Source organism: Drosophila arizonae, chromosome 2 (genome assembly GCF_054131065.1).
Source record: "Drosophila arizonae isolate 15081-1271.41 chromosome 2, UAZ_ARI_1.0, whole genome shotgun sequence".
NCBI classification, from domain to species: Eukaryota; Metazoa; Arthropoda; class Insecta; order Diptera; family Drosophilidae; genus Drosophila; species Drosophila arizonae.
The window spans coordinates 20069926-20086447 of record NC_142922.1 but is presented as its reverse complement, the minus strand read 5'-3'; the positions used below and the strand labels follow the sequence as shown (position 1 = coordinate 20086447).

Sequence of the window (16522 nt, the reverse complement as noted above, 5' to 3'; positions counted from 1 at the left end):
AGTTGAATTGTAGCATTAAGGCTGGCGCTGAAATTCCTAAATTACTTGCGCAAAATTAAGAGAAATTGGCATAAAACATAGCTCGAATCAGATTTTATGCTGTCTGGCTGTGATTTCATTTTAAAGCAGTCTAACTCTTCTTATACTAATATTTGTAACTAAGCAGCTAAACTAAGTCTCCCCTTTTATGTTAACTTAAGAGCCATCGGGTAAACTCGCGCTGAGCTGTGATTTTTCTAAGACTTTGTCATTTATTCTGCAGCCGTTATTCGACTCGCGTTTGTATGGCATATCTAATTGAAATTGAGAAATCGATAGCTCAAACAGCTGCTCGATTATAGCTCATCTGAAGTAGTATCACACATAATTGGCAAATCTGCATAATAATTTATTTGAATGTCTTGAGACTCCTTCAACATTCAACTTTCCAATTGGATAATCAACTCCAAGTTTACTAATTAAATCACAATAATTTTGATCATAATTAGCTCTACAGATTGAGGGCTGCACAAGCTGAAAACTATTTACATAAGTATGAATGTCTGTATGCGGCTTTGTCGTTGTTTTATTGATTGCTGTTCTTATTTTAAGAGAACTCTTCCCAGCCATTGTCTCAGTTTGTTTGCTGGCGCTGTCTCGGCTGGCTCGATTCATCAGCCGATATCTCTCAGTATGGCTGGCGCATTACGCATACGCCCCATTGTACACATTGTTGGGGCCAATAATGCGGTAATGCGACGTGGCGCGACTCCAATGAAGCGAGCCTTCAGTTTAACTTGGGCATAAGTTAATCAGAGTCTTTATTTACGCTGCTTTTATGCCGCTGCCTCTACCTCTGCCCCTCCGTGCCGGCTCTTCATTAGCAGTAAAAGGCAAAGAGCAGAGACTGCAGGAAGCGAGGATGCTGGCAGCAGGTGTCGCCTTTACCGTTACTGCTGCCAAGCGAGTGACAACGTTTTATTTCGCACATTTTCATCAGGCTCTCTGCCAAAGCAGACCGTTTGGCGGGGGGCAGCAGGAGCTGGCAGCAAAAACTTTCATTGCTGCCATTCTGCATGCGAAATGCATGCAACAAGCAAAATGCATTTACCCTCAACTCGCAACTATGCCACAGTCATGATGCATGCAGCATGCAGAATGCCACGCAATTTACTCTATTATTTAATTTTGTTATAGTTTATAGTTTTAGCTCGCTCGCTCGCTCACTTGCCTAACTAACTCTTTTTTCTCTCACTGTAATTCGATTTTCCGAAAGTTTGTGTTTATGATTTTAAACTTTGCCGCTTCTGCTGGCGCCCCGAGGCAAGTTTCAGTTTTATAATGCATGCAGCGGCAACTTTGCATGTGTTGAACTGTCTCGACGCTCGAGTCTCCTGCTGCCAGCAAGGTGCACATAAGCGACAGGTGAGCATGGCCATTTGAACTTTTGCCAGACATTTTAGCCAGATCTAATATGATGTTATTTGCATATTCAAAGTTTGCAAATTCATGTTTTAATAGGAATTTGAAAAGGCTCGAGTCTATGGAAATAATTGTGTTTCCTTCAGAGTGTAAATGCATGAAAATGCATTACTTTATTTTATCAAGACTGGGTGGGCTTCCTTTCTCACATTGTAAAACATGCTCCGCCTTGGCGCTGCTCAATTATGAATATTTTCTGCTGCAACATGGCTGCATTTTTCAATTGCTTCTTTTGTGTTGCGGAGTTTTGTGCTTCGGCTAATTAAGTGTAAACATGTTCAGGAGCTGCAATTAATTGCGCATTTGTTGCCACAAAGAAGCGCAGCCACCACAGCTGAAGCGGACGCTTTGCATTTCTGTTTAATTAGCCAAAAGGGGGCAACAACAGCAACAGCAACAAAGACAAAGGCAATCAGGGAGACGTCGCTGTCGCTCGACTCTCTGTGCCGCAAGCTGCTCGCAGCGGCAATCAATAATTTGATGTTTACAATAAATATGCAACATGGCTCGGCGCCCGCCCACCTGTCCCACCTGGCGTCGCACTAATTAGTGGCAACAAAGACTGGCAACTGTTTGATATCGGAGCAGCCCGATATGGCGAGGCCGCCCGATTGCAGGGCAATGCACCTGCCTAGAGAAGCCCGCATAACTTTTTTTCTTTTTTACAGTTTTAATCAATGGCAACAAAGCAAAACCGCCTCAAAGATGCGTGAGAATGGGCCCGGAATCCCTGCAAAGCCAACATGGCGCCCCAGCCCGGGCGGAGCTTCGAGTGCCTTTTCAGCTGGCTTCAAAATGTGCTCGAGCGACTCCCACCCCATCTTGGGGCCAGCCAAGCCGCAAAAGTTGTCCACATACTTTCTATGGCATCGCAGCGAAATGGCGACTGGCCAGCAGGAACTTAAGAGGTTGCAGAAAATAGCTGAGAGCCTAAGCAGGAGCTGGCAATGAGAGCCAAGAAGAGCTACATAGACTTAGATATTCAAGTATGCCTAATCAAACTGACAACTTTTATGCCCACCCTCGCCGTAATGTTTTCTGATATTCAAGCTAAATATAAATCACAAATTAAATAAACAAAAAATATTCTACAATTAGCATATCAATATTCCTTAATGCAATTACATTTCCAATTAGCCTCCAATTAGAGCAGGCTAATTTGAAAATGCCTTTCAAAGGCAGCCGCTGCAGGGCTTTGCAAATGTAAATAGTTTCAATAGACAATGCTTATGCATAAACGGAGTATTTAATTAATATTAATTCCTTGAACTCAGAATGCAGCTGCAGCCTCTTCTAACTATGCCTCAGTCGAGTTATGCACTTTGGCTTAGGCCAGAGCAGAGAATGCGCTTAATTAAAAGTATATGGCATAAATAATGCAGCCTATTAAACTGCTCATAGAATATGCAGAGTTGTCTGTGGCGCACACTGCGAGTGCTGCAACATGTTGCTGAGCGGCATTTAGCCAGTACACAAACCTCGTTTTCGTCGCGCAACATGCCAACAATTTGTAGAAACATTCGCTCCGCATCGTTCTGCGGGTCGCAGTTCGAGTAGGTGTCGTCCATGAGTGTGATGTCGCCGATGCGACAGTGGAGCTGCTCCTCCGACGAGGAGGAGTACAGCGACAGCATGTTGCGTCGTCGCCGCTCGTCTGCAACATGTTGCAGAGCAACATCAACAGCTAGCGAACGTGACGCCTGCGTTGCAGTCGCTGTCGCTGCCTCTGCTGCTGCTGCTGCTGCTGCTGTTGATGTTGTTGTTGTTGTTGCTGTTGTTGCTGCTGCTGTTGCTGCTGCTGTTGCTGCTGCCTCGTCATCGGCATCTGCCTCGTCGCAGCCGCTGCTGCTGAGCTGCGAGTAGCTGAGACTCAGTTGACTGCAGCCGTCGTGCTCTTCCTCATCGTGATCCAGATCCAAATCCAGTTCCAGCTCGTGCTCCAGCTCCGTGCCGCCGGTGCCGCTGTCGCCGCTCTGCGAGCTGGCCTTTGCCTGACCACTGGCTGTCGATGTTGTTGCTGCCGCAGCTGCTGCCGCTGCTGCGTTGGCCACCACCACCGCCAGATGATTGTAGGCCTGTGATTCGCCGCTGCTGCTGCTGCTGCGACTGCGCCGCTTCATCGAGCGAAACGGCGACAGCAAGCGACGACGCGTGCTGCCCGTGGGCGTGGCATAGGGCGGCTGCTGCAGCTGCTGCCGCTGCTGCTGCTGCTGCTGCTGAGACGGTGCGCCAGCATAGCGTTCCAATGACCTTGACTTGCTGTGATTGCTATAGATCGTGGCACCAACATGACTGCCAGCCTCCGCTGCCTCAGCTCCCTTGCCCCCTCCTCGCGCCGTCTCTCGCTGCTTTCGGGCAGCGTCAATGTGCGCGTTCTCTATAATTTCGCCTGCCTCATCGCTGGAGCTCTGCGACAGTGTCGCTGCCGGCGCTGTTGCAGCAAATAGTCGCATAGTTGTTGCTGTCGATGATGTTGTTGTTGCTGGTTGCTGGTTGCTGCTGTTGTTGCTGCTGCTGCTGCTGCTATTGCTTGTGTGTGTCTTGCGTCGGGTTAATTAATCTTTCTACTATTATGCAGATTTCAGGTTTTCTTTATTTTTATATTTGCTTCTCTTTTTTTCCTGTTTTTTGTTCTTAGGCACTTGGCTGCATCGTTTTAGGGCACATTCTTGCGTAATGAACGCTTCTATTTTTACAGACCGGTTAGACAGGATTGTTGGCGTTTCCTTTAACTATACTGGACAAATATCGCAATGCATTAGGCAAACAGCTAAGAACAAAAACAACTACACACTGCACACTCGCTCATCGACGGCTCAAATAAGCCACTCAATTACGCCGAAAATTTCTCAGGGCTGCCCGCTCTGTAAACATGGCCTAGCGTTAATTATCCAGACATCTTGGAATGTTTATTAAACACGTTGTTGTTGTTGTTGTTGCTGTTTGTGGAGTCGACTAAGGTTGTCGGCTGCATTTTGTTTGCACAATTGCTGGGCGTGTGTAAATGATGTTGGGCAATATTTGCCCCTAGATAAGTTCTTCAATGTCTCAGACACCAAGTTGAGATGTTCTACAGCGAACCGTGACATTGTCGCTGTCACAATTTCCGACACACACACACATACATGCATGTGTGACACTCTTGTTTGCCTGCCAGAGGATGTTGGCGGGTCAGAGAGACAGAGAAGGTGGCAAAGGTTAGTGGAACGATACCAAGTACATGAGAAACTCAATCTAGCGGAGGAGCTATGAATAATGTAAATTGAATCAACTAATTTGAATATTGGCGCTGCTCAATAGATATTTGTTGATAACATATTTGCTGTAATTAATGATTGAAATCGAGGAACCCTTAGCTTATAATCAGCTCAGATACATACGCATACAGATAAGGTTTGCCGTAACGTTCTTATTTATTTTGATAAAAATGTCATAAAATTTCGCTTGTTTCCCAGAAAAGCTCAGAACGCTTCAATAAAAAACGGGCCAGTCTTATGTCAACTTTAAGTCGATGCACTCGAACAAAAAAAGTGTCAAGTAGTTAGTGCTTATAACTAAGCAATGACCGCACAGAAAATGAAGGCAGAATGAGTAAGGCGTAGCATGAAAAGGAAAAGATGATATTACAGAATGAAGTGACAAAAAGCGCAGTAGACGAAAGCTCATTAAAATTCTAAGCCGTAAAGCAAAACAAAGTTTTAAGCAAAGTCAAGAGCGGTACGTGAGCAGCGGGGGTGGGGAGCGGGCCCAGAGGCGGAGGCGGGGGGGCAACTGTCCGAGAGACAAGTAAGCTAACAAGCCATCGAGTGACGGGCCAGACGGACCGGTTGAAAGAACTTCTCAAACAAAATGGAAATGAAAACAAAAAAAAAAAAAAAAAAAACCAAAATAATGAAAAAAGCAAACGAAAGAAAAACAAAAACCAAATACCTGAATACCAACAAGTATTGCCGGTAATGACATTGTAACGGTATTTATTACAACATTACAACAGCGGCTGACAAGTGTCTAATTAGTTGCGGCAACATGCGACGCTCATGCAACATTGTTGCTGTTTGTTTGGGCCATGCATAAATTAGTGCCACAATTTCCCGCAGCTTTCCACAGAAAATTGGAGGCTACCTCCAGCCATCCCCCACCCCCACGCCCACCCCTCGCAGCTAATTGAAAGTATGCCCCACGCACTTGCAACAAAAATACGCTTGATTGCGAATGGCGGGCAACAGGAGTTTTTGCTGCGCGTGTTCGTGAAAATTAGTAACTGTTATTGGGCTTATCAACAGTTATTGTTATTTGCGAATGCATCCGAAATTGTTTACGAGCAAAACGCATTTCCCAGCCGATTGATGCACTGCGACACGGACATGACACACGCACATGAGCAAAATGCAAAATGCAAAATGAATTTCACTTTTTGCACTCGCCCGCTCGTTTATCGCCCATTGTTGCAATGTTTTCTTCTAATTTATAAAATATGCATATGCCATCTGAACCGAGAACGTTGCCACTCGCATACTGAAATCCGTGCCGCACTGGACTCTCAATAAATGCTGCGATGCAACATCGGAATGTGCTGCTGCCACAGCAGTTGGACATTTCCTTTTTGCCTTTGCTTTTGATATGCAAATATTTAGCAAAACTAAAAAAATGAACAGCACACGAATCGCTGCAAATAAAGGGGAAATGGAATGCATTTCAGTCACATGTGGATTGAGCAATTGAATTGCAAAGGATACCCCAGGGCATGGCTGGCCAGCACACGGACTGTTGTGTGCAATTAGCTGGCCATTCATTCGGGCTGAAGTCAACAAATATTTGCAATTGCCAGTCAGCAGAGTTCAGTACAAAATAATCTGTCTTGGCTTGGCTTGGCTCGTCTTGGTTAGATCTCTCCAGCTGCTTGCCGATTCACAGCACATTTGTAGAGTATCTGATCTTCAATCAAGATTTTCACTTTCAGCGCGACTAATACGAAATGCGCGTCACATCAGCTGCTGCCAAATTATTTAGTGTCGACAGCTATGAGGGAAATAAAACAAGCGACATCAAATTTATATGGCGCGCTTGTGTTTGGCTTTATTTATGGTAAATCCGTTTACCTGCGCCAAACAGAGCTCCCATATTTTTTCAATTTATCAAGCGCAGCTTCAAAAGAAGAGAGAGCGAGAGAGAGAGAGAGAGAGAGAGAAAAAAGAAGTAATTAAGTGGCCAAAGCTTTCGGCCCTGGGGCCAAAGACAATGCGAATAGAAAGCCTGCGGTCACATCCCATAACTCGTCACGATCTCCAGGTGTCTGATTTTCGAACGTTCCACAAAGGGCACACATGCCGACAGACAGAGAAGAAAGAAAGAGAGAGAGAGAGAGAGAGAGACAGAGAGTGAGACAGATCGAGAGAGATCAACAGCCGTGACAAGAATACGAGCAATAATTCAAGCATGGAAAGTCTAGAGAAATGCTGATTCATGGCCCGCAATGATAAACCATGACAGCAGCGAGACTCTGAGCCAAGTTCAAGTCACAAAGTTGCAGCTGCAACTATTGATAAGAGCCGCGGCACGTGCCACAGATAGTAATAAAATTGATTGAGCCGCCGTCGTCGTTCGTTCGCAGTTTCATTGAAAACTTTCCGAGTTTTGCTGTTGGCATTCTTAATCAGTCGCTGGATAATTTTTGTGAAAAATTGCCAAGACTCGGCGAGCCAACGACTCGGCCGCAGTGCATTCAACTCTAAATTGAGTTCTCAGTAATAAAACACAACAGCAGAAAAATATTCCCCACCCAACAATACGAAAAGTAAAACCGAGTGAAGCAACTGGGGACACGCTGCAAGTATTGCAGATTATTATATTTACATACACACAATATGCAAACCGGAAATTTTCGTCAGTTTTATTCAATTTATTGTGATTCAATGGAATGAAATAAGAGGGAAATAAAAGCAAAAGTGCATAATGTATGCCACAGATCTCTCCCTCTCTCTCTCTATCTCTCTCTCCCTCTCTCTCTCTCTCTCTCTCTCTCTATCTCTCTCTCTCCCACTCTCAATTTGACATTTGTTTGGTTTGTTTCGGCCCCTGCGCTCCGTTTCGCTTTTGCTTTTTGCCTGGCAAGCCCCCCCCCCCCCCACAGAAGGCGAGTGATACTGGTTCTGGATGCCCGCCCATGCATAATTTTACAGTTCTCGACTGTGCGCAGGTCGGCCCATTGTCAATGCTGTTTACACACACACACACACACATGCACAGAGGCAGAACAAGGGAAAATGGAAATCGTGTGTGTGTGTGTGTGTGTGTGTGTGGGCGTGGAAAGCGGTGTATTTTGTTATTGTTTTGCTTCAAATGTGTTTTGCTACGCTTAATGGATGTTGCTCTCCATACAAGGCCACGAGCAGACCAAGCCGTCCACGGATGTTCCATATAGATCTAACTCTCCGATAAGCCGCAAGCTGAGCATCTGAGCTAACGAACCTGTCCCCCCATATCGTACGATAAGCAAAGTAATTTTCATAAATAAATGCTAAGCATTTGTGCTCCGATATCATCGATGCAATAAATAACATTTTATTTAACAACTTTTTGCTGGCTTTGCTTGCTCTCCCATATGAAGGTATTGGTATTTTAATTACGTTTTCAAATTACAAATTTTCCAACTAGAATTAGAGATGGAATTTTCGAATTTATTCACAGTTTCATTTTGTTCTTGACTCAAGCATGACTCAAGCTCATGTCGAGTCGATACAAGTCCCATGCGTCATGCGCCCAATTGCAAACCGAAAGACATGTGGCACGCCCACTGCCACACACACACACACATACATCAATAACGGCGGGCGCCAGAAATTGGCGTTGAGAAAATGATATATCAAATATAAAATGCGAGTTTTTGTTCTCTGTGCCTTCGGTCTGTGTCTGGGTCTGGCTTTGCCTAGTTTTTGCTGGAAACGGAAAACAAACAAGCAGTGGGCAAAAGGACGCCGCTCTGACCATGGCCAGCAATAAAAGTCAAGAGTGCCAGGCGACATGGCACAATTTATCACAAACAAATGATCGCAACGAGCCGCTGCATGAAATGGAGACTACGAAATCGGGAATGGCTGGGGCAGAAGGCGTTGGGAATGGCAATTCGAATTGGGAAGGAGGTCACTCGCAGTGCTCGGCAGCGCGGCTAGTCGGCCTGCTGCTATTCAAGGCTGTCAGCCCCTGGGGGCGTGGGCGTGGCTGGGTGCAAGCCGCTGCTCTGTGCCATGCTCAAAAGGCTTTCGGTTAAACGAATTTTCATATCAATTTCGTGTGCTCGCTCGCGAAGGCTCGCTGGGCGGAGGTGGAATGCCAGCCAAATGGAATCAATTGTTGAATTTTCCCGTGGCCGAGATGGAGGCAAAGCGCGCATAGACTTCAGGCGGAAAATAACGTGGAAAATTTACAAGATGTTTTCGTTGCGATAAATAAAGCTGCAAATGTGAGCCGCATCAGCTGGCGAGCCATTCGATATGCGCCTCCTGCTCAAGCCCCTCCCTCCCCTCTCACAGAAACGAGCTGCACTTTGTGTATCCGTCTGACAGCAATTTGCCACAAATTGCTGCTACGCATTCAAACAAATTGAAGCTCTGCTGCGAGTGTGTGTGTGTGTGTGTGTGCGAGTGTGTTGGGCTTAGAAAACTGGTCCAGCATCTAGGACCTTAAGACTTGTTTATTGCATTGGCCCCTGCAAGCGGCTTTTGATTTTGCCTTTGCATCGACTCTTGGCCATACTCCAGGTGGGCGGGGCTATTAGTTCATTGTGTGTGGCCCAGCCAGAATGTTCTTAATGTTTGTCTTATTGTTAGCCAGATTCACAATGGCATTCATTTACGACAAAGACTTTGCATTTTATAGAGTCTAAGATTCAAGTAATTGACTATTGCCTATTGTCTTTAAGAGCTTTCAATATCTAATCAATATCAATATGATATCCATATGTCTACTACGGTATTCATTGTTGGCTTTTCCTAGGAAATGCCAAGCCATGCTTAGGTTTATGGCCAAACACAGTGAGAGAGATAAGATATGGTGCTGCTTCTTCGGAATCCAAGTGCAGAAAGTAATTTTCGCTTATTTTATGACGCCGCATTTTGATAAATAATTAATGCATACGAGATGTGCCACGCATGAAAATGTGCCAGGGCGTCGAGTGGGGAATTTATGACGAGATACCCAAAGCAGCTGTGGGCCACGGCCAGATGCCGAAATTAGTCAAAAGTGGCAATTAAAGTGCTGCTGCTACACATGAACACGACTACACACACATATACATATATACATATATTTAATCTATCCAATTAGAGAGCTACATATGTACAGAGCAGCGCAGTGGCCGGCGCTTTGTAAAAGTTTTCCAGAATCCAGAATTGTCGCACGTATCAAGTGCAGCAGCTGAGCGAGTGTGGGGCGAGGGGCAAGGGATCTGGTCAGTCTCTACGTGTGAGCTCCCGGATGCATGTTCTTTTGTTTGCGAAAATTATTTTATAATCATTTTATCACATTTTCAAACCAAGTGCCCAGCTGCCGCCAGAAGCACACCAACAACAACAGCAGCACCAGTAGCAGCAGGAGCAGCAGCCACATCGACATGGCGTAAAGTTTTCAGGACACACACCTGCTGCCCGGGCAGCAGAGCTGCGAGCGAGGCTACTACGAGCATTGGCAGGATGCCGAGTACCACAATAGTTTGTCTCCCTCCCTCTCTCTCTCTCTCTCTCTCTCTCTCTCTCTCTCTCTCTCTCTCTCTCTCTGACAAGTTGACGGCAACTTTGGGCTTCTATTGCTGCCATGCGGGCTGAGGGCTAGAGCCCAGCTCACGTTCAGACATACACAGAGTGAAGCACACGTTTATGGCATCGAATCTTCATTTTCGTTAGACAATGACAAAAATGGAGCATAATAGATAAAATTAAGTGCAAGTGCAGCAGACGCAGCAGGGAGGGAGAGAGGGAGATGGAGAGCGAGAGAGAGTGAGAGAGCAGACAGCAGGCAGCAGATAAAGGCGAGCGCAGTTCCAGCTTCAAGGCGTGGAACTTCGTCCTTGCCTCGAGTGAGTTAAGCATCGCATAAAGCCATTAATAAAGTGTATTGAATGGCTTTCAGCTAAATGCAATGGCTCCAAGCCAAGTGCCGGCTCTGGCGCTGCCCGACAAAAATAAAAATCCTTTTGTGCTTGACAGCATTTAGCGCCATCGCCGGGTAAACAAAAGGATATATAAGGATGTAATGTACATAGAACGATAACGATATATATCTATATAAAATGCAAAGCAAATAACAACAATGCCATAAGACTCGAAATATACTTCCCAGACCATCTATATACTGCCCCAACTCTCTCCGAGTTGTTAAGCGGTTTCATGGAATTCAGTTGCCCATGCCAGGATATTTACGATTTGGGCATTCAGGGAAAGTGAGTTTAGCAATCAATTTATTATTCCATCTTGTGGCTACCGCTGCAAAATAATTTTGCATATCATTTAGCTCAGGTCCTTGGCAATGCTGAGCTCGAGCCCGAGCCCGAGCCCGAGCCCGAGCCCGAGCTGAGCCAAGGCGAACTTTTGAACTTTGGCAAGAATAAGACAAGTGCTGACCTTTACATGGCAATTAGCTGCGTGGGTTTATTTTCTTTTTCCTTTCTTGATTTTCAAGAATGTTGCCAGCAAATTCACGCTAAGTGCCGAAGAGGCCAAAGCGCAAACTCTTTGTGTCGAATTCCCTGCCGGCTTTAAGCGTTTCGCACCTACGCAACCCCAGCACGAGCAATCATCATTTTAATGAGCTATAAAAAGTCCTTTGAGAGCCAGTTTAACAGCCGGCGTGTGCGAGTTCTTTTTGACGAGAAGGCGTTAAGCGAAAGTTCGCATACAACTTGAATAACAATAACAGTAACTGTAACTGTAAGAGACAGGCGGATCAGCTGAGCACCTGGAATGCCGAAACAACGACTGTTTGAAAGTCCCTGCTGCGACTTCTCTCCGCTTTTGGCCAAATAATTTAGTCACAATATTTTATGGCTCAATTTCCGTTTGCTCAACTTCCGCCCGCCAACTGCAGTGGGCCGCAACGAATGCGCCCAAAAAGCAAGTTGAAGTTGTTGTGGATGATTAAACAGAGCCAGACCCAGAGAGAGGGAGACAGCGAGAGCGAGAGTGAGTGAGAGAGAGGGAAAAGTACACACAGACAATGACAAAGTTTTGCTCCACCAAGCCTAGATTTGACTGCCATTTGTTTCTTTTGTGAAAAATGATAAATTTGCTGAGATCTATTTCAGCATTTTTTTCTTTTTCTTTTTTCTCTTTTTGTAACTTTTGTTTGTTTCTCTTTTTGTTTATTTGTTGGGTGTGCCGCTTAATGACTTTATACTGAATGCTCCAGGAATGAACAACACAACTGAGCTGAGCCTGACGTTGCTCAAAGTGAGGCATTTTCAGCTGTTGTTATGCTTTACATTGCCATTATCATAATCATTATTAATGTGACTTCGATTATTGCTGATAATCTGTTTAACATGTCAAGGCAATAGGCTGGACCGGGCGAGCTGCAGAACGACGTAGATTGAAAATTTGTATTTAATTATTTCGAGCGTCGTGAAATGAAAATAAATTAATTACACAATTCCATTATAGGCCTGCCCAAGAAAATTTCCATCAAATAAAGACAGGAATATTCACTGCTGTTGCCATTAAATTTTACATAATTTTTTAACTTATTCGGGATTACTAATTTGTTATTTAAGCCATATAATTATTGTCTTTATTTAGTTAAGCTCTGCAAACACAAAGAGTCAAAGAAAAGAGCAACGACTCTTGATCTCTAATTAGTATTTCTCAATCATTAAGCATATTTGCTCAGCTAAACATATAGACGCATTCTCCACTCTCAGGCGCTCTCAAATGCCCGGGCCATAAATCATTTTCGCATCAATCTGAGAAATTAATATGCAAACATTTAATTGCGACTGCAGCCGTTAAGTCGGCTTACGATTTGTTTCGGGCTGCCGTTCACTAATTAAGTTGTGCTAAGCGCATTTGCAGCAAACAAATGTGAATGCGTAAACACAGAGATAGAGAATGCCAGGACGGACGCAAAGCGCAAATCTCTCTCTAAAAACTAGCCAAGCGAATCAACGAAACAGCTTGGCAATAGCCAACGGCCGATGACTATAAATGGGTCTGGGATTGGGATTGGGCATAGACGTATGGCGGGCAGCCGTAATATATTTGCATTAACCCAGTGACACATTTGGACATAATCTGATTAATTGGCGTGTAAAAGAGAAATAAATTGAGCGCACTAATCAAGCGCAAATGGAGCGGCCCAAAGATGTTGCAGTCGCAGCAGCAGCAGCAACACCAACAACAGTCACAGCTGCAGCGGCAGCAGCAGCAACAGCTCCAGCCGATTGGAGCTCACACCCACGCCCACGACATTAGAGAATTAGTTCGAGTCGCCATGCGAGTGGCTTCAAATTTCCAGCTAGTCATAATTTGATTCAATCTAAGCCGTCTGCTGCCTGGCGACTGCCTGCTGCTGCCTGTCGGTCCGTCTTTCCGTCAGCCTGACTGCCTTCCCGGTTGATAGTCAATTTATTTTTATTTTTTCTATTTCGTATTATATTTTTCACAATTAATTGATGTCAACGGCTTGCAGCAAACCAGGAAGATTGAGCAACCAGACCGCAAAACGGCGTCGCTATCGATACACGCACATATATATAGATACATATGTATATAGATATATATAGATATCGTCGGTTTGGCAACTTCATCAAAGAGACGCGTCTAACTGGCGGCGTTTGTCTTTCTTGTGGCTGCATTGGCTTCAGCCTCAGCCACAAAATCAATCAGGCATGGCAAAGTAGCGCACTTTTCACTCAGTCTCCAGTCTACAATGTGCGGCCCGCCACGCCCTCCAGCCATGTTGCCGCCCACATTTTCAATTTATTAAATGACATTTGTTTTGTTTTGCCTCTCGCCCAGCTAGATCCATACGCGGCTAGGTATACAGACATATTTGTGCCTGTGGCCCCAAAGCATCAATTTTTAATTTCATTAGCGCACCGCGGCCCCTGGGCCCCACTGTTCGCTTTTCATTATCTGTTTTTCCAATTTGCATTTGCCGGTTTTGTGTTTTGGTTACAGCACTCGCACATTTTCCGGTTCATGCTTTGCCCATTTGAATTTTAAATGATTATTGATTTTTCTTTTCATTTTTGTTTTGTTTTTTTGTTTGTGCCCGTTTTTATCTGCTTCTTTTTTCCCTCGCAATTTTTGGCTGAGTTGCGCTTATCGATGGCCTATTTTGTGGCCTTGCGAACAGGCTCGGCCCGGCTAGCCGCCTGACTGGCTGACTGGCTGGCTGGCTGGGGGCCAGGGCAAATATTGAAATTCAGGGGCAAACAAACTTGTTAATTACCCAAAGTGCACAAAGTTCGCAATCTGTGTGTAAGGCACAAACAAACAATACTCCAATGCTCAGCCATTTAAAAATAACATAACATATAAATATAAACATCAACAGCCCATCAATGAGCTCGCCCAGCTGTTGCCACAAATTCTTATCGGATAAACATAGAGACCTAAGAACTTGGCTAACCAGCGATTAGCTAATGATTAGCTCAATTAATTCATGTGGCTTTACAACAATCTAAAAACGATTTAGCTACTTCACAGTCGGATTTGGCGAGCCAAGAGTGCTAGACAGCCTAGCTGAGTTATCATGATGATAAACAGCTCTAATTTATTTGTAGTATAAAGCAGACTATGAGCTACCCTGTGAGAAGGTATTTATTTATTTCTGAAACTATTTGATAATGCAAGAAATTTATTTCTATTACAAATAAGCAGATCTAAGAATATTTATGCTTCAAGAATTCCTTAAAAATGCGAAATATAAATATATACATACATATATAAACACAAATGTGTATCAAAGCTATTCACATTGGAATTGCTGCAGATAACAAATGAGAATTCCAAATGTGGTTTAGTTGGTTCTGGTTCTATTTTAAGAATGCCATCGTGCACCACTTACACATTTGCCTAAACAGATTCAACGATTCATCGCAAATCCAGCCAAACGCACCTGGCCATAATCGAAAATGTTTATTTAACAAATAAATTGGCCGAATTGCGCAGCGTTGAGATGATAGCAAAACAATGCCGCACCACCTGCCCCACCACACCTGCAGCTGCACCAGCAAATAGTTTACGGGTGGCAGCCATTTATAAATTCATGCAATTAAAAGAAAATTGCTTTGGTTTATTTATGATCCCCAACTGCAGCCAGGTAGAAAATATTCCGCCCACAATGTAAAATCTGTGCAGATACTCGAAATTTGTTGGTGAAATAGAACCGAACGTCAGCCGAAATATTTAAATAAAACCGCCTGGATATGCAACACAAAATATTGCAATAATAATATACAAATTTTGATATGCAAGATTTTCTCAAAAAGAAAAGCTTTTGAGTTGACTTGTATTAAAGTACTTGAGACTTTGAGAATTTCCCTGAATTATGTCTAATGCCTCGATATTGCGTGTTGGAATTTTCATTGGCTGCTGCTCATTAAAATCCGCTCAGCGGGCAGCGGGCTGGAGTCTCGGGTCTCGGATCTCGGGTCTCTCGTCTCTTGACTTTTACTCGAAAACAATTTGCCATGCTTTCGAATATTCGAAGAGCCACGGAAAATAGTTGCAGCTCATTAAAGTCGCATTAGTGCGCCACTGTCAAAGGCGCGGGAATCGAAAATTGTATCGAGTACTCGCTGTACTCGATACCTGATTAACTCTGCAGCTTAAGACGTTCGTAATGAGACAGAGACGACTTTTACTTTCCCTTAATGTGCCGTGATTTTCGGCAGCAGGAGAAAAAGTTCAACTAGCTATTTGATTTTTTGTTTTTTTTTTTTTTATTTAATGCTTCACGCTTAATTGGTCTCATCGATGGACTAATTCTTCATTTGAAGTCCAAAGTCTTTGATGCGGGCTGACATTGATAAATGAGGCGATCCGCTGGCCAAGAGCTCGTTCTACTTTAGGTGCTGTCTGTCCCGACTAACTAACTAACTAACTTAACAATGCATAACAGTGAACTGTGTTGTTGTTAACTGGGCTCCAAAGTTCGTCGGCTCTGGCTGCGCTTCATGTAAATTTTCTGCTCAATTAACTTGTCAACATTTTGACAAACATTTGCGCTCATTAGAGACTTTGCCCAGAATTATTAATACTTGGCTGCTGCACAGCCTTTGCCCCACCCAAGCAAGTCAAGTGGGCATGCGGGGGGCGGGCAATTTGTGGATGATTTGCATAAACTGCCTCTTTACAAGGCAGTTGTGATTTGTGCTTTCTTTTGGCTGAGCTGCTTCTGCCACTTCGCTCAGCTGAGCAGCAAAAGAATCCGTCCGACTGTCCAGCGGACATGATGTGAATTATTTCATTTGTTTGCCTCTTGATGCGCTGTGCAGTTCAATGAAGCGCGACGGCATGAGAGGCAGACGAGGGGGTGAGGGGGCGTTCTCCGCTGCTAATCACAATTGAGATAAAGGTTTCAGTTTAATTGAGTGCAACTCTGCCTCACAACATAATTGTTCAATTGAAATGATTGAGATGCTTCACCAATGTCTCCACTGCTCGCTGCCTGATAAACATGCTGCAATTACTCTGGCAGCTCTTAATTGATTAGGCTCGAGCGCTGGGAGCGTGCGGAAATAGACGTACAGCTATTGTCAAGCTGCTGTTGGCCGCTTATCACTCGGTTGCAGCTGCCAACCTGGCCTAAGCGCCGATCAGCGGGCCTTAGCCGTGCTACGTGCTTGGCCCACACTTGGCGAGCTTCGAGCCATGCATTTGTATGCATGCAACTATGTGGTTTATGCACCACGCACACAAATCGCATATGCCATTTATGGAGCGCTAAATATGCTCTGATATGCGACAGTGGCGTATCAATATAAGTTCGCTCGAAATGCTAGATAGATACTCTATATATTATATGTGCGAAAGTTTCCAACTTCACGCTGCAGATAGTCCATATGCCA

General features: G+C 44.5%; 1 protein-coding gene across 23 annotated transcripts in view; it reads right to left on the bottom strand.

Annotated features, from left to right (window-relative positions):
* The window catches only part of LOC108620745 (dystrophin), a 165597-nt gene that overhangs the window by 5144 nt on the left and 143931 nt on the right, over positions 1-16522 (bottom strand). For 2 of the 23 annotated variants that reach the window (XM_089472728.1, XM_089472681.1), the window contains exon 1: positions 2940-4198. The exons of the other annotated variants lie outside the window; for them this stretch is intronic. In XM_089472728.1, the coding sequence (XP_089328854.1) occupies positions 2940-3914 (975 nt within the window). In that variant the 5' untranslated portion in view covers positions 3915-4198. Of the gene's footprint in view, positions 1-2939; positions 4199-16522 lie in introns of those variants that run through there. 23 annotated transcript variants of the gene reach the window in all.